Source organism: Anolis sagrei, chromosome 12 (assembly GCF_037176765.1).
Source record: "Anolis sagrei isolate rAnoSag1 chromosome 12, rAnoSag1.mat, whole genome shotgun sequence".
NCBI classification, from domain to species: domain Eukaryota; kingdom Metazoa; phylum Chordata; class Lepidosauria; order Squamata; family Dactyloidae; genus Anolis; species Anolis sagrei.
Window position 1 is genome coordinate 16,515,479 of NC_090032.1, and position 18,798 is coordinate 16,534,276.

Consider the following 18,798-nt stretch of genomic DNA (forward strand, 5'->3'; position numbering starts at 1 on the left):
CAGAACCCACATGACCAACAGAAAATCCTGGAAGGGTTTGGTGGGCATTGACCTTGAGTTTGGGAGTTGTAGTTCACCTATGTCCAGAGAGCACTGTGGACTCAAGTAATGATGGATCTGGACCAAACTTGGCACGAATATTACATATGCCCAAATATGCACACAGATGGAGTTTGGGGAAAATAGACCTTGATATTTGGGAGTTGTCGTTGCCGGGATTTATAGTTCACCTACAATCAAAGAGCACTCTGAACCCAGCCCATAATGGATTTGCACCAAACTTGGCACACTACCTAGATGGCCAACACTGAATACTGGTGGGGTTGGGGAGCTGTTCTTGAATTCTGGAAGTTGTAGTTCACCAACACTAAAAAGGAAGAGAAGGACAGGCAGCGAGATTTTGGTCTTTTGCTGCCAAAAGGGTTCCTAAGACCATGAGAAATATGGGTTTTCCCATGGTCTTTGGCGACTGCTCTGAAATCCCCCTTGCGAGCCCACCCAGGGGTTTTTCGTTTACTTAGATGACATCTTAATCTATTCCCGAACGATGGAGGAACACATTCCGCTAGTGAAGCAAGTATTACAAAGGCTAAGACAAGCACAGCTCTATGCAAAATTTTCAAAGTGTGAGTTTCACAAAGAAAGACTGGATTATTTGAGGTATCGTATATCTTGTGACGGGATAGAAATGGACCCCAATAAAGTACAGGATGTGCTAAACTGGGAAGCACCCAGAACTAGAAGACAATTGCAAAGTTTTTTGGGGTTTGCAAATTTCTATAGGCAGTTTCACCAAGACTTTGCCAAAATAACAGCCCCCCCTTACGGATTTTGAAAACTAAGGGGAGGGGAGTGAAAAACACTCGCATTAACAATGGTGAGGTGCCATTTGGGAATATCTTGCATCCCATCTGTTGGGGGTGCTATGATTTTGCTTTTCCTGCATGGTGGAACGGGGTTGGACTGGATGGCCTTTGGGGTCCCTCCCAACTCTTAGGATTCTCAGTCCTGCAACCAGAGGTAACCCTAGGTAATTTTCAGTGGTAAGCAAACAGTATTTTGGCAGCCCCCCCCCCCCCCAATCATTGATATATATATTTTCTGTTCGTCATAGAATCATAGAATGAAAGAGTTGGAAAAGACCTCATGGGCCATCCAGTCCAACCCCATTCTGCCAAGAAGCAGGAATATTGCATTCAAATCACCCCTGACAGATGGCCATCCAGCCTCTGCTTAAAAGATTCCAAAGAAGGAGCCTCCACCACACTCCGGGGCAGAGAGTTCCACTGCTGAACGGCTCTCACAGTCAGGAAGTTCTTCCTCATGTTCAGATGGAATCTCCTCTCTTGTAGTTTGAAGCCATTGTTCCATTGCGTCCTAGTGTCCAAGGAAGCAGAAAACAAGCTTGCTCCCTCCTCCCTGTGGCTTCCTTTCACATATTTATACATGGCTATCATATCTCCTCTCAGCCTTCTCTTCTTCAGGCTAAACATGCCCAGTTCCCTAAGCCACTCCTCATAGGGCTTGTTCTCCAGACCCTTGATCATTTTAGTCGCCCTCCTCTGGACACATTCCAGCTTGTCAATATCTCTCTTGAATTGTGGTGCCCAGAATTGGACACAATATTCCAGATGTGGTCTAACTCCCATGTCGTGGGAGTTCTGTGTGCCATATTTGCTTCAATTCCATCATTGGTGGAGTTCAGAATGCTCTTTGATTGTAGGTGTACTATACATCCCAGGAACTGCAACTCGCATATGTCAAGGTCTATTTTCCCCCAAGAGCGCCTCAATAGCGCCCCTGGGTAAAATCAACTATACCGCAAATGCTTACTTTGCGTAATGGTTGAGCCGCCCCTGCCTGCAACCCAACCTGACAAGAAGGTTATTGATCAGGGGTGTGAGTCAAAGGAGTAACAACATTTCATTTTAATTCTCCATAGAGGGGAAAAAAAACACAATATAATAAAGGACTTTTTGATCCGAACTTAATACAGCATGGTTTCTGTCTTCCCTTTTGTTTTTCCTTTGGGAAAGATGCTCTAGAGAGAAAAGGAAAGGCAGAGTTCACGGGAGGGACTGGGCACTAAAGTGTGGAGAACCAAGGAAGAAAGGCATGTATGTTCCCGTGGAAATGTACAAAATGGTGTGGGATCATCCACTATCATGTGAGGCAGCCTTCGTCACATTATAGTGGACCTTCCGGGAATGTCGGGGCCGAAACGCGTCCCAGGAATGGAATGGACTCTGTCCCGGATGCGTGGGGATCGCTCAGGAGAGGAACTGGTGCCATTGGGACCATAGAGAGGCGCTCCTCTTTGGGTCTCGGGGTCACGGGGAAGCAGCCCTGCTGTCATGAAGGACTTCTCGGGGGAGTGTTCCCCAAGGAGCTCCGTTGCCACCAGGACTGCAGCGTCGCCTTCCAGCCGGATGTTTGGTGCATTTGGGAAGTGGTCCCCGCACTCTTGGGGCGCGGCAGCTTCTGGGAGAAAGAGTGAGAGACAGAGAAAGACAGAGAAGAAAACACAACATTTATTTATTTATTTGGAGCATCTTCTGTTGCCTTTCAATGCCGGTGAAAAATAATAATCATCTATATAAATTGCATTGCAACACACCCAAATCCCTGGGAGTCACTTTGGACCGTGCTCTGACCTACAAGAAGCACTGCCTGAACATCAAACAAAAAGTGGGTGCTAGAAACAATATCATACAAAAGCTGACTGGCACAACCTGGGGATCACAACCAGACACAGTGAAGACATCTGCCCTTGCGCTGTGCTACTCTGCTGCTGAGTATGCATGCCCAGTGTGGAACACATCTCACCACACTAAAACAGTGGATGTGGCTCTTAATGAGACATGCCGCATTATCACTGGGTGTCTGCGCCCCACACCACTGGAGAAATTACACTGCTTAGCCGGTATTGCACCACCTGACATCCGCCGGGAAGTAGCAGCCAATAGTGAAAGGACCAAGGCAGAGACATCTCCAGCTCATCCCCTGTTTGGGTATCAGCCAGCACGTCAACGACTTAATTCAAGACATAGTTTTCTTAGATCTACAGAGACACTCGCTGGAACACCCCAGCAAGCGAGAGTCCAAAAGTGGCAGGCCCAAACCCAGCACCTCAATTCATGGGTGATACCAGATGAGAGACTCCCCCCTGGGCACACAGAAGACTGGGCGACTTGGAAGGCGCTGAACAGACTGCGCTCTGGCACCACAAGATGCAGCGCTAATCTTAAGAAATGGGGCTACAAAGTGGAATCCTCGGCATGCGAGTGCGGAGAAGAGCAAACCACTGACCACCTGCTGCAATGCAACCTGAGCCCTGCCACGTGCACAATGGAGGGCCTTCTTGCGGCAACACCAGAGGCACTCCAAGTGGCCAGATACTGGTCAAAGGACATTTAACCAACTACCAAATTTGCAAAATCTGTGTTTTCTTTTTCTTTTTAATCTGTGTGTTTGTTTTGCTCTGTTAGAATTGTAATACAATGGTTGCTGATGACACAATAAAATAATATCTATATAAATACAAATGTAATGTTCGTTTGTGGGATTAACACAACTCAAAAACCACTGGATGAATTGACACCAAATTTGGACACAAGACACCTATCAGGCCAACAAGTGACCATCACTCATAAAAACACTGAAAAACACAACCAAAGGGACTTGAAAAGCCAAAAAATAATAAATACAACGCATGCGCAAAACCACATATGTACACAAACACACAGATATACACATATACACAAATATATACACACAAACGCATATATACACACGAAACACAGAATATACACAAACACATATATACTCATATACACAAATACACACACAGAACACATACGCAGAATATACACAAACATATAGACACAAAAAAATGCTCGCACATATACACATATATACACACGAAACACATATACACAGAATATACAGAAACACACATATATACTCATATACACAAATATACACACTCGTATATACAATATGCATGTACACATATAAACACACAAATACATACATATATACACCTATATATATATACACACCTATGTATGTGTGTGTGTGTGTGTATAAACACACACACATATATATATACACACAGATATATATACACACACACATATATATAAAAAACACAGACTGGGCCACAGAAACGTGTGGCAGGGGACGACTAGTCTATATATATATAAATGGTCTGTGCATAATGAGTATCTTAAAAACAAAAGAACCAATGAACGAAATCACACCAAGTTTGGCAACAAAACGTCTCACAACACAAGGAGTGATCATCACTCAAAAAATTAGGATTTTGTCAGTTGCAGTTGCTGGGATTTATAGTTCACCTACAATCAAAGAGCATTCTGAACCCCATCAACAATGGAATTGAACCAAACTTGGCACACAGGACTCCCATGACCAACAGAAAACACTAGAAGGGTTTGGTGGACATTGACCTTGAGTTTGGGAGTTGTAGTTCACCTACATCCAGAAAGCACTGTGCACTCAAACACTGATGGATCTGGACCAAACTCTACACGAATACTCAATATGCCCAAATGTGGAGTTTGGGGAAAAAAGAATCCTGACATTTGGAAGTTGTAGTTGCTGGAATTTATAGTTCACCTACAACGACAGGGCATTCTGAACCCCACCAACAATAGAACTGGGCCAAACCTCCCATGCAGAACCCCCATGTGGGCTACAGCTATGTCTGGAGAATACCTAAATGGATGTTAGTTTTACTCTATTTCCTCAACTCTCCCCTCAAATACACACAGTCACGCGGGAAATAAGTGGCTCTGCTGGAGTGCATGTCTGGAGGGGTTATTGTGGGGATGATCTTGCATGTGCATTAATTCCACTATATTTTCACAACTCCACACACCCATACGCACTCACTGTTGCTCTGCCAACATGTGTATGTTGCCAAGTTGTAAAAGATAGATAGATAGAATTATTTTCAATTCATATAGCAGTTCAAAACCATGCAAATGTGAGTAGAGCAATAGGTACCACTCTGGCAGGAAGGTAAGGGTGCTCCATGCAGTCATGCCAGTGGCCACATGAGTTTGGAGGTGTCTATGGACAATTTATTTATCGTGTCATCAGCAACCATTGTATTACAATTCTAACAGAGCAAAACAAACACACAGATTAAAAAGAAAAAGAAAAAAAACACAGATTTTGCAAATTTGGTATTTGGTTAAATGTCCTTTGACCAGTATCTGGCCACTTGGAGTGCTTCCGGTGTTGCTGCAAGAAGGTCCTCCATTGTGCATGTGGCAGGGCTTAGGGTGCATTGCAGCAGGTGGTCAGTGGTTTGTTCTTCTCCGCACTCACATGCCGAGGATTCCACTTTGTAGCCCTGTTTCTGAAGGTTGGCTCTGCATCTCGTGGTGCCAGAGCGCAGTCTGTTCAGCGCCTTCCAAGTCGCCCAATCTTCTGAGTGCCCAGGGGGGAGTCTCTCATCTGGTATCACCCATGAATTGAGGTGCTGGGTTTGGGCCTGCCACTTTTGGACTCTCGCTTGCTGGGATGTTCCAGCGAGTGTCTCTGTAGATCTAAGAAAACTATGTCTTGATTTAAGTCGTTGACGTTCTGGCTGATACCCAAACAGGGGATGAGCTGGGGATGTCTCTGCCTTGGTCCTTTCACTATTGGCTGCTACTTCCCGGCGGATGTCAGGTGGTGTAATTTCTCCAGTGGTGGAGGGCGCAGACACCCTGTGATAATGCGGCATGTCTCATTAAGAGCCACATCTACTGTTTTAGTGTGGTGAGATGTGTTCCACACTGGGCATGCATACTCAGCAGCAGAGTAGCATAGCGCAAGGGCAGATGTCTTCACTGTGTCTGGTTGTGATCCCCAGGTTGTGCCAGTCAGCTTTCGTATGATGTTGTTTCTAGCGCCCACTTTTTGTTTGATGTTCAGGCAGTGAACAGTTATGGACAATGCCGGCTCATTCTCTCTCTCTCTCTCTCTCTCTCTACCTCTCTCTAGTATCTATCTCTCTCTCTACCTCTCCCTCCCTCCCTCTCTCTCTACCTCTCTCTACCTCTTTCTCTCCCTCTTTCTCTACCTCTCTATCCCCCGGGCTGTGCAAGGCGCGCTCTCCCCTCTTTCCCATGCTTCTTTCTTTCCTCCTTTCTTCCTTTCTCTCTTTCCTCCGTTGCCACAGCATGCAAGGAGGAAGGTGAAGAGGAAGGGGTCATGGCGCCATGGAGATCGCCTGGGAAGTTCAAGGGGAAGGAGCGAGGGAGAGAAGGAAAGAGGCAGGAGAAGGAGGAATGAGAAGGAGAGGAAGCTGCCCGAAGGGAGAAAGTAGGAGAGCTTGCAAGCCTTGCGGGGAGATTCCTTCCCCCCTCTCTCTCACTCACACACAACCGTCAGGGCGAAATGCCTCTTTTGCGCCTGTTTGCCTCACCTTTAAAAGAAAAAGCAAAGGGCAAGGGGAAGGCAAAGTTGTGTGTATGTGTGTGGCCATGTGTGCGGGATAGGCTCCCAAGTATGTTGCCATGAGGGAGGAAGCTTCCCGCCGTGGTGAGTGAGGAAGCTCGGTGCTGCCTGCTGTGCCAGTTCTGTTTATATGGCCGTGCGTGCGCACGCACTTGGCTCTCAATGCTGTAACGGCAGCTCTTCCCTTGTGTGGATTTTTGGGGTTTCTGCTGTTTCTTTGGGGGTTTTTTTGAGTGGAGAACATAAATTGGGTTGTTAGGTGTCTTGCGTCCAAATTTGGTGTCAATTGGTCCAGGGGTTTTGAATTTTGATGGTATCACAAACGAATATTACATTTTTTTTATATAGATTAGCATAGTACAATATCAGTTTTAAATATTGCTATATTGTACCATACCAATTATATTGTCATATTATTAGTAATAGTACATGCAATACAAATATATAATTACAATATCATATTATTAGTATTATATTGCATTACATTATAATATTATAAATATTATATGTATTTATTTTATATTATATTATATTACATTACATTATTAATCTTGTTAATGCCATAATCTTGTAGAAAGAGATAGTTTCCCCTGGCTCTTGGCTTCACTATATTGTATTTTTTGTTGTCCATTGATTTGCCTCTGATTTCTGGTATATTATTATATAATATTATATCTCCATTGTTGTTGTTATTTTCTGAGAAGGAGTTCAAGAGTCGACCATTTTGGGGATCTGATTTTCTGTTCAGCTGCCATTCAGTCATTCAATTACTTGTGTCTGTGAACAGCTTTGGGCTATTTCCAAGTTACACCCTCCCTCCCATACAGCAAGCTTTATGAATGCAACCACATACCAGTGGACATTAGCACGCATTAATCCGCACTGCTGGGTGCCTAAAGTGAAATGAACTGAACTGGCTTGACAACAAATAGTGGGTGTGCGTATCTGTGCCTTCCCAGTAACACACCTTCCAAAAAGGACATCGTGACATGCCTTCGGGCCTCACCTGCAGCGCGCCATGGAATTCGTCGCTCATCCGGCGCAGCTCCCGCCCGTAGCGCTGAGCGGCCCATAGGATGGGAGGGGCGGAGCGAGAGCGTGCCCGGAAAGTGCCCACCTCATCTGGGATCTCTGGGTCGGGCAAAGGGGGATCCGACCCTATACGGCGCCGCAGCTCTGGTGCAAGAGAAGGGAGACACAACACAAATATTTTATTTATTTATTTATTTAAAATAACAATAATAAATTATTATTATTATTGTATTGTCGAAGGCTTTCATGGCTGGAATCACTAGGTTCTTGTGGGTTTTTTCGGGCTATAGAGCCATGTTCTAGAGGCATTTCTCCTGACGTTTCGCCTGCATCTATGGCAAGCATCCTCAGGGGTAGTGAGGTCTGTTGGAATTAGGACAATGGGTTTATATGCCAGTGATACAGCTTAATGGTGTAACATTAGAAAATGTTGATCATTTCCGCTACCTTGGCAGCCACCTCTCCACCAAAGTCAACATCGACACCGAAATACAACACCGCCTGAGCTCTGCAAGCGCAGCATTTTTCCAAATGAAGCTGAGAGTGTTTGAGGACCGGGACATCCGTAGGGATACCAAGGTGCTTGTCTATAAAGCTATTGTCCTCCCAACCCTGCTCTATGCCTGCAAAACGTGGACTGTCTACAGACGTCACATGCAACTCCTGGAGCGATTCCATCAGCGCTGCCTCCGGAAAATCCTGCAAATCTCCTGGGAAGACAAGCGGACAAACGTCAGCGTGCTGGAAGAAGCAAAGACCACCAGCATTGAAGTGATGGTCCTCCGTCACCAACTCCGCTGGGCCGGCCATGTTGTCCGGATGCCCGACCACCGTCTCCCAAAGCAGTTGCTCCGAACTCAAGAACGGAAAACGGAATGTTGGTAGGCAGGAAAAGAGATTGAAAGATGGCCTCAAAGCCAACCTTAAAAACTCTGGCATAGACACTGAGAACTGGGAAGCCCTGGCCCTTGAGCGCTCCAGCTGAGGTCAGCTGTGACCAGCAGTGCTGCAGAATTTGAGGAGGCACGAGTGGAGGGTGAAAAAGAGAAACGTGCCAAGAGGAAGGCGAGTCAAGCCACCCCCGGCCGAGACCGCCTTCCATCTGGAAACCAATGCCCTCACTGCGGAAGAAGATGCAGAGCAAGAATAGGGCTCCACAGCCACATACGGACGCACAAGAATATTGGAAGACAATCATCCTCGGAAAGCGAGGGATCACCTAAATCAAAAAAATATCTGTGTAATGGCTGGGGTGGGGCAAGGAGCTTTTCTCTGCTGGAGCTGGGTGTGAATGTTTCAACTGACCACCTTCATTAGCATTTGAAGGCCTGGCTGAGCCTGGGAAAATCCCCTGTTGAGAGGTGTTAAGATGTGCCTGGTTGTTTCCTCTCTGCTGTTTTGCTGTTGTAATTTTATAGTTTTTTAATACTGGTAGCCAGATTTTGTTCATTTTCATGGTTTCCTCCTTTCTGTTGAAACTGTCCACATGCTTGTGGATTTCAATGGCTTCTCTGTGTAGTCTGACATGGTGGTTGTTGGTGTGGTCCAGCATTTCTGTGTTCTAAAATTACAACAGCAAAATAGCAGAGAGGAAACAACCAGGCACATCTTAACACCACTCAACAGGGGATTTTACCATGTCAGACTACACAGAGAAGCCATTGAAATCCACAAGCATGTGGACAATTTCAACAGAAAGGAAGAGACCATGAAAATGAACAAAATCTGGCTACCAGTATTAAAAAACTCAAAAATTACAACAGCAAAACAGCAGAGAGGAAACAACCAGGCACATCTTAACACCTCTCAACAGGGGATTTTCCCAGGCTCAGCCAGGCCTTCAAATGCTAATGAAGGTGGTCAGTTGAAACATCCACACCTAGCTCCAGCAGACAAGAGCCCTTTGCCCCCCCCCCAGCCATTCCACAGATATATAAACCCATTGTCCTAATTCCAACAGACCTCACTACCTCTGAGGAAGCTTGCCATAGATGCAGGCGAAACGTCAGGAGAAATGCCTCTAGAACATGGCCCTATAGCCTGAAAAAACCCACAAGAACCTATTATTATTATTATTTAAAACATTTATATTCTGCCCATCTCAACCTCAACATATATATGGCACAACATATATACGGCAAACATTCAATGCCAGGACACAAATTCACATACATATACATAAACATTAAAAACATTTATCTCAATATTAAAATACACCATTTGAAACCGTCCTGGTCATCAGCGTCAAATCTAATCGGCCTGGTAATCTTTCCTATTGCTACTTTATTTACTACTTTATTTGACCATCCTTCTGAAGGACAGGAGGGAGCGGGCCGACCTGATCTCACCGGGAAGGGAGTTCCATAGCCAGGGGGCAATCACCGAGCAGGCCCTGTCTCTCATCCCCACCAGTCATGCCTGTGACAATGGCGGGACGGAAAGCAGGGCCTCTCCAGAGGACCACCATGGCCAGGTATGACTTTCCAAGGTACGGGCGCAGCTGGTGCACACGTTTTAATTGAGCGAAAGCTCCCCTGGCCACCGCTGCAACCTGGGATTCCAGAATGCTCTTCGATTGTAGGTGAACTATAAATCCGAGCAACTAAAACTCCCACATGTCAAGGTCTATTTTCCCCATAGTGATGAATCCAGGAGGGCCCCCAAGCTGCGAACCTGTGCCTTCAAGGGGAGTGTAACCCCGTTCAGAACAGGCTGTGACCCTATACCCTGTTCAGCCTTGCGACTGACCAGGAGGACCTCTGTCTTGTCTGGATTCAACTTCAGTTTGATTGCCCTCATCCGGACTGTCACAATGGTTCAGGACTTGGACAGCCTCCTTAGCATCTGGCGGAAAGGAGTGATAGCGTTGGACGTCATCTGCGTACAGATGGCTTCGGACTCCAAAACTCCGGATGATCTCTCCCAGCGGCTTCATGTAGATGTTAAACAACATGGGGGACAATACCGAGCCCTGCGGGACCCCACAGGACAAGGGCTGTGGGGCCGAGCATGAGTCCCCCAGCAACACCTTCTGGGTACGACCCTCCAGAAAGGACTGGAGCCACTGCAGAACAGGACCTCCAAGACCCATCCCCGCATTCAATCCCCCCCCTCAATAATTTACATTGTCCTATCTCCCAGTGTTTTAAAATCTTATCTTTGAATTTGGACTTGCCCAGTGTAATCTTTTGTGTTTTAACGTTTGGTTTTATATTGCTGTGTCGCTTATTATATTGGTTTTGCATTTTATGTATTTTATTTTCTGGTTTTATTATGCTTTTGTGTTATATTGTGTTTACTGTACTGATGGGCGTGGCCTCATGTGAGCCGCCCCGAGTCCCCCTGAGTGAGATGGAGTCAGGTATAAATATATTATTGTTATTATTATTATTATTATTATTATTATTATTATTATTGAAGCCACACTGGAACAGCCAAGTTTTCAGGCTCTTCCTAAAGACTGCCTGGGTGGGGGCTTGCCTAATATCTAACCCTAACCTCACAACCTCTGAAGATGCCTGGCATAGATGTGGGCGAAACGTCAGGAGAGAATGCTTCTGGAACAGCCTGGAAAACTCGCAGCAACCCAACCCCATTCTGTCAGGCAGGAAAAGTACAATCAAAGCACTCCCGACAGATGGCCATCCAGCTTCTGTTTAAAAGCCTCCAAAGAAGAGCTGAAGTTTACCCATGCCTGATCTCCAAGTACTGTATATACTCAAGTATAAGCCTAGTTTTTCAGCCCCCTTTTTAGGCTGAAAAAGTTCCCCTTGGCTTATACTCGAGTCAAGGTTATTTATTACTTTACTTTGTTATTAGTATCATTTTATTACATGAATTATTTTAATATATTAATAATATTATTAATAATAATAATAATAATAATAATAATAAACTTTATTTGTACCCCGCTCCATCTCCCCGATGGGGACTCGGTGCGGCTTACATGAGGCCAAGCCTAAAACAACAATTACATGAAATAAAACAAAACCGAAAACGCATGTAATAAACAATAATAACGTAATTCCAAAAGACAACATAGCAATATAAAATTACAATAAACACAATCACGGTAACATGGGTGAGCTACATGTAATAGATAAAAGAAAATTGGGTGGAAACAGATTAAAACTCAGGCGAGATAAACACGAGATAAACAAGGACAGATTATTATTATTATATTTACATTATTTTACTCTAGTGTTATTATTTACTCTACAGTGTTATTATTTTATTACATTTATTATTTTACTCTATTTATTGTTAGTATTATTATTTATTTACTCTTTATTTTTATTACATTTATCATTTTACTCTATTATTATTACATTTATCAATTTACTTTATTTTTATTGTTACTGCATTTATATTTTTACTCTGTTATTACTGTTCCACTATTTTATTCTATTATTATTATTATTATTATTATTATTATTATTATTATCCTGACACAAAAACACAGTATGACACAGCAAATGAGGTATATATGCTGGATTTCATTATTATTATTATTATTATTATTATTATTATTATTTTACTCTATTATTATTGGAGGGATACATAAGCACATTTACACTGAAGATTAGAATAATGATTTAATCAGAGCTGGACAGTCTTATCTTAAATTACAGTTTTATGTAAATACTAGCCATCCCCTGCCACGCGTTGCTGTGGCCCATTCTGGTGATCTGGAAAATAGAAAGTGTTGGTTTCTAATATATGTAATTCCTTTATGCTTGTGGGTAAACAGTATTTCTTGCTGTTTCTTTGTCAGTGTTCTCATTACTACTCTGGAACATGCAACATATCATTGTCCTTCTTTGGGGGTCCCTTTCAGCTCTATGATACTATATCTCCCTGTGTGTGATGTCTACATCTGGATGGGTCTTTGTCAGGAGGGCTTTGATTATGTTTTATTGCCCCGGTAAAGGGAGTTGAACTGAATGGCCTTAAGTATTTTCTGTTGGGCATGGGGTTTTGTGTGGGAAGTTTAGCTGAATTCTGTCGTTGGTGGGGTTCAGAATGCTCTTTGATTGTAGTGAACTATAAATCCCAGTAACTACAAATCCCAAATGTTAAGGTCTATTTCCTCCAAACTCCATCTGTGTTCATATTTAGGCATATGGAATATTTGTGTCAAGTTTGGTCCAGATCCATCATTGTTTGAGTCCACAGTGCTCTCTGGATGTGGGTGAACTACAATTCCCAAACTCAAGGTCAATGTCCACCAAACCCTTCTAGTTTTTTTCTGTTGGTCACGGGAGCCCTCCCTCCATCGGCGTCTGGATAGGACAACGTCAGGGTAGCCGACTGTACGTCATCACAGCCACCCATCCTATCCAGTTGCCTTCTGGAGTGAAGATTCAAATAATTCCACTATGGAGAAATGTGAACTGGGGTCTCCTGTCTAACAACTGACCCTCCTGGTCTGTGTGGGTCTCAACCTGGGGGTCGTGAGCTCTAGGGGGGGTCGCTGGAGGGAGGCTTGTGCCAGAGAGTCCCTTCAAGGCATGGGGGTTCTTTGTGGGAAGTTTGGCCCAATTCCATCATTGGTGGAGTTCAGAATGCTCTTTGATTGTAGGTAAACTATAAATCCCAGCAACTACAACTCCCAAATGACAAAATCAATTTTTTTTTAAGTGAGGAACATACATTGGGTTGTTAGGTGTACCGTGTCCAAATTTGGTGCCAATTGCCTCAGTGGTTTTTGAGTTCTGTGGCTACCACAAACGAACATTACATTTTTATTTATATAGACTAGAAATCCCAGCAACGACAATTCCCAAATGACAAAATCAATTTTTTTGAGTGGAGGACATACACTGGACTGTTAGGTGTCTTGTGTCCAAATTTGGTGTCAATTCCCCCAGTGGTTTTTGAGTTCTGATGGTAGCACAAACGAACATTACATTTTATTTATATAGACTAGAAATCCCAGCAACGACAATTCCCAAATGACAAAATCATTTTTTTTGAGTGGAGGACATACATTGGACTATTAGGTGTCTTGTGTCCAAATTTGGTGTCAATTCCCCCAGTGGTTTTTGAGTTCTGTGGATACCACAAACGAACATTACATTTTTATTTATATAGACTAGAAATCCCAGCAACGACAATTCTCAAATGACAAAATCAATTTTTTTGAGTGGAGGACATACATTGGACTGTTAGGTGTCTTGTGTCCAAATTTGGTGTCAATTCCCCCAGTGGTTTTTGAGTTCTGTGGATACCACAAACGAACATTACATTTTTATTTATATAGATTTACAGTATTTGTGTACTGCTTTTCTCACCCCGAGGGGGACTCAAAGCGGTTTAAGTATTGTTGTTGGAGCCCTACCTGGATTCTCAGCGCTGTTTGGGCTGCCTGGGCCTTTGGCCTCTCCTGAGGATCCCCGCCAGGTCAGCTTAGGATCCCGCGGCTCCTTCTCGGCAGTCGGGAAAGCGTCGTCGTCATGGTACTCCGCAATCTGGAACATGGTCAGGGGGCTCTCATGGCCCCCGTCCCGCGACCCGCCGCTCTCCAGGGGGAAGCAGGGCAGCGAGCTTGTCTGCAGAGGAAGGAGGAAGAAGGTCAAAACAAGAGTGGAAATAGTGACTAAGGGCTCATCTGCAAACCAGGAAGTCCATGATTCAGGTCTCGCTCCGGTTACTAACATGTCGGGACAGGAATTGCCTCTCAGGCGTCGAGAATACTTTTTGAGCGGAAAGGTACAAAATTAAATGAGCTAGAAATATTTCGTATATTTTGTTATGATTTTCCCCCTTTGCGGTTTTGTGTTTAATTATGTTGTATTATTTTTGGGCTTGGCTTCATGTTAGCCACCCCAAGTCCCCTTTGGGGAGATGGTTGTAAATAAAGATTATTATTATTATTATTATTATTAATATAATTATTAATATAATAATTATTAATATAATAATTAATATATTAATATAATTATTAATATAATAATTATTAATATAATAATTAATATATTAATATAATTATAAATATAATAATTACTAATATAATAATTAATATATTAATATATATTAATATAATAATTATTAATATAATTATTAATATAATTAATTAATATAATTAATATAATTATTATTATTAATATTAATATATAATGGACTGGTTGCTCTGACACGACAAATAAATAAATAAATAAAAATAAATTATTATTGAGCTGGTTTTATTTTTTTATTTCATGTCAAAAGCATAGCATACATAAGTATAAAACGGATAAAATACAATATAATAATATATAATAAAATTATATAACAATAATAATTAACATATTAATATATATATTAATATAATAATTATTAATATAATTATTAATATAATTAATTAATATAATTATTATTATTAATATTAATATATAATGGACTGGTTGCTCTGACACGACAAATAAATAAATAAATAAATAAAAATTATTATTGAGCTGGTTTTATTTTTTTTATTTCATGTCAAAAGCATAGCATACATAAGTATAAAACGGATAAAATACAATATAATAATATATAATAAAATACAATATAATATAATAAAAAGATTGTAATATAGTAATACTAAGGTTTATATACCTGTGGAATCATGTCCAAGGTGGGAGAAAGAACTCTTATCTGTTGGAGGTAGGTGTGAATGTTTCAATTGGCCACCTTGATTGGCATTGAATGGCCTTGTAGCTTCAAAGCCTGCATGGGGGAATCCTTTGTTGGGAGGTGTTAGCTGGCACTTGGAAACTGGGAAAGTGGGGTTTATAATGTCCAGGGTTGGAGAAAGAACTCTTGTCTGTTGGAGGTTGGTGTGAATGTTTCAATTGGCCACCTTGATTAGCACTGAAAGCTTGCCTGGGGGAATCCTTTGTTGGGAGGTGTTAGCTGGCACTTGGGAAATAGGCAAGTGGGGTTTATAATGTCCAGGGTTGGAGAAAGAACTCTTGTCTGTTGGAGGTTGGTGTGAATGTTTCAATTGGCCACCTTGACTTGCACTGAATGGCCTTGCAGCTTCAAAGCCTGCCTGGGGGAATCCTTTGTTGGGAGGTGTTAGGCAAGTGGGGTTTATAAGATCCAGGGTGGGAGAAAGAACTCTGGTCTGTTGGAGGTTGGTGTGAATGTTTCAATTGGACACCTTGATTAGCATTGAATGGCCTTGCAGCTTCAAAGCCTGCCTGGGGGAATCCTTTGTTGGGAGGTGTTAGGCAAGTGGGGTTTATAATGTCCAGGGTTGGAGAAAGAACTCTTGTCTGTTGGAGGTAGGCGTGAATGTTTCAGTTGGCCACCTTGATCAGCATTGAATGGCCTAGCAGTTTCAAGGTGTGGCTTCTTACTGCCTGGGGGAATCCTTTGTTGGGAGGTGTTAGCTGGCATTTGGAAACTAGGCAAATAGGGTTTATAATGTCCAGGTTGGGAGAAAGAACTCTTGTCTGTTGGAGTTAGGCCACCTTGATTAGCACTGAATGGCCTTGCAGCTTCAAAGGCCGCCTGGGGGAATCATTTGTTGGGAGGTGTTAGGCAAGTGGGGTTTATAATGTCCAGGGTGGGCGAAAGAACTCTTGTCTGTTGGAGGTTGGTGTGAGTGTTTCAATTAGCCACCTTGATTAGCATTGAATGGCCTTGCAGCTTCAAAGCCTGCCTGGGGGAATCCTTTGTTGGGAGGTGTTAGGAGCGTGGGGTTTATAATGTCCAGGGTGGGAGAAAGAACTCTTGTCTGTTGGAGGTAGGCGTGAATGTTTCAGTTGGCCACCTTGATTAGCACTCAATGGCCTTGCAGCTTCAAAGCCTGCCTGGGGGAATCCTTTGTTGGGAGGTGTTAAATGGCACTTGGAAACTGGGAAAGTGGGGTTTATAATGTCCAGGGTGGGAGAAAGAACTCGTCTGTTGGAGGTTGATGTGAATGTTTCAATTGGCCACCTTGATTAGCATTGAATGGCCTTGCAGCTTCAAAGCCTGCCTGGGGGAATCCTTTGTTGGGAGGTGTTATCTGGCACTTGGAAACTAGACAAGTGGGGTTTATAATGTCCAGGGTGGGAGAAAGAACTCTTGTCTGTTGGGAGATAGGTGTGAATATTTCAATTGGCCACCTTGATTAGCACTGAAAGCTTGCCTGGGGGAATCCTTTTTTGGGAGGTGTTAGCTGGCACTTGGAAACTAGGCACGTGGGGTTTATATTCCTGTGGAATAATATCCTGGGTGGGAGAAAGAACTCTTGTCTATTGGAGGTAGGTGTGAATGTTTCAATTGGCCAGCTTGATTAGCATTGAATGGCCTTGCAGCTTCAAAGCCTGCCTGGGGGAATCCTTTGTTGGGAGGTGTAAGCTGGCACATGGAAACTAAGCAAGTGGGGTTTATATACCTGTGGAGTAATGTCCAGGTTGGGAGAAAGAACTCTTGTCTGTTGGAGGTTAGTGTGAGTGTTTCAATTGGCTACCTTGATTAGCATTGAAAGCTTGCCTGGGGGAATCCTTTGTTGGGAGGTGTTAGGCAAGTGGGGTTGATAATGTCCAGGGTGGGAGAAAGAACTCTTGTCTGTTGGAGGTTGGTGTGAATATTTCAATTGGACACCTTGATTAGCACTGAAAGCTTGCCTGGGGGAATCCTTTGTTGGGAGGTGTTAGCTGGCACTTGGAAACTGGGAAAGTGGGGTTTATAATGTCCAGGGTGGGAGAAAGAACTCTTGTCTGTTGGAGGTAGGCGTGAATGTTTCAGTTGGCCACCTTGATTAGCATTTAATGGCCTAGCAGTTTCAAGGTGTGGCTTCTTACAGCCTGGGGGAATCCTTTGTTGGGAGATGATTACCTGTCCCTAATTGTTTCAAAGTCTTCTGCTTGTGTTGTTAGGCCTAGCTCATCAGCATATATAGAGCTGGGTAGTGGGCCATCCAGTCCAACCCCATTCTGCCATAGGAAGACACCATCAAAGCCCTCCCAACAGATAGCCAGTCAGACTCTGCTTCAAAACCTCCCTCACAGTGATGGGAGAGTGTGCTTCCCATGCCATCCCAGCCTGGGCTTCCTTTCTGACTGATCAGAGGCATTTCCTGGTGCAGCCATTGTTGATGTCCTGCTCCTTCCTCCCTTCCAGGCTCCAAATCCATCTATTCCAGCATATTATTATGATTAGAGCCAAGATCTAATGATAATCCTGCCTCCCTCCCAGGCCCCGATCCTCCTTACCTCAAGCAAAGCTGCCTCACTCTCTCGACACGGCTCGTGTTTACAGCCTGGCTCTTCCCTGCCACTGTCGCCCGGGCGATGGAGGACTGCCACTCCCTGCGTCCAATCACATCTCTCGACGTCACGGCTAAGGGGCGGGGACTCCCGCTGCAAGGCAGGCCCCGCCCACCTTTGTAATTTTTTATTCCCGAAGCCCCGCCCCCGGCGTTTCCTATTGGCTACCTTCCGCGCCGGGGTGGCTTGCCATTGGCTGTTCCCGGAGCGCTCTGCCCGGGAACACAATCTGGGAGCACGTGACCTAAACCTGTGCAGCAAGCCATCCAGATCTAGGGATAGGTTTGCACTGTAGAATCAATGCTGTTCAAACTGCAGTAGATGGGCGTACACTGACCCTATGTAATACAATGTAATGCAACATAATGTATTATAAGGCACTGGCCACATATATATGTAGATACTCCAGACTGCACTATATGAGTGGCCCTATAATATATGTGTGTGTGTGTAGATACTCCATTCCAACCCCATATATATATATATATATATATATATATATATAGGGTTGGAATGGAGTATCTACATATATATATATATATATATATATATATATTATATATGTAGATACTCCAGACTGCATTATATGAGTGGCCCTATTATATATATATATATATGTATATGTATATGTGTATATGTATATGTATATGTATAAGTATATGTATATGCATATGTATATATATGGCCACTGAGCTCCATTATATGGATCTACATATATATTATATATGGTCAGTGCCATATATATATTATAGGGCCAGGGTAGATGCATATAATGTAGTCTGGAATGCACTGAGCTCCATTATATGGATCTACATATATATTATATAGGATATATGGTCAATATCATATATATATATATATATATATATATATATTATAGGGCTAGGGTGGACGCACTGAGCTCCATTATATGGATCTACATATATATTATACATGATATATGTCAATGTCATATATATATATATATTATAGGGCTAGGGTAGACGCACTGAGTTCCATTATATGGATCTACATATATATTATATATATAATATATCTGTAGATCCATATAATGGAACTCAGTGTATTCCAG

General features: G+C 43.1%; 1 protein-coding gene across 1 annotated transcript; it reads right to left on the minus strand.

The window, feature by feature from the left end:
- Positions 1-1,913: 1,913 nt before the first annotated feature.
- BAD (BCL2 associated agonist of cell death) lies at positions 1,914-17,785 on the minus strand. The gene is made up of 4 exons (XM_067472484.1): positions 17,673-17,785; positions 13,844-14,054; positions 7,478-7,647; positions 1,914-2,481 (listed from the first exon to the last, which is right to left on the minus strand). The coding sequence occupies exons 2-4, from the start codon at positions 13,980-13,982 to the stop codon at positions 2,353-2,355; spliced, it is 438 nt and encodes a 145-aa protein (XP_067328585.1). The 5' UTR covers positions 13,983-14,054; positions 17,673-17,785; the 3' UTR covers positions 1,914-2,352.
- Positions 17,786-18,798: the final 1,013 nt, after the last annotated feature.

Excerpts from the sequence above, each read along its gene's own strand:
- BAD (XM_067472484.1), bottom strand. The coding sequence starts at position 13,982 with ATGTTCCAGATTGCGGAGTACCATGACGACGACGCTTTCCCGACTGCC. Across the intron at positions 7,648-13,843 it reads AAACAGCGCTGAGAATCCAG|AGCTGCGGCGCCGTATAGGG; the intron begins GTAGGGCTCCAA and ends CTCTTGCACCAG. Across the intron at positions 2,482-7,477 it reads AATTCCATGGCGCGCTGCAG|AAGCTGCCGCGCCCCAAGAG; the intron begins GTGAGGCCCGAA and ends TCTTTCTCCCAG.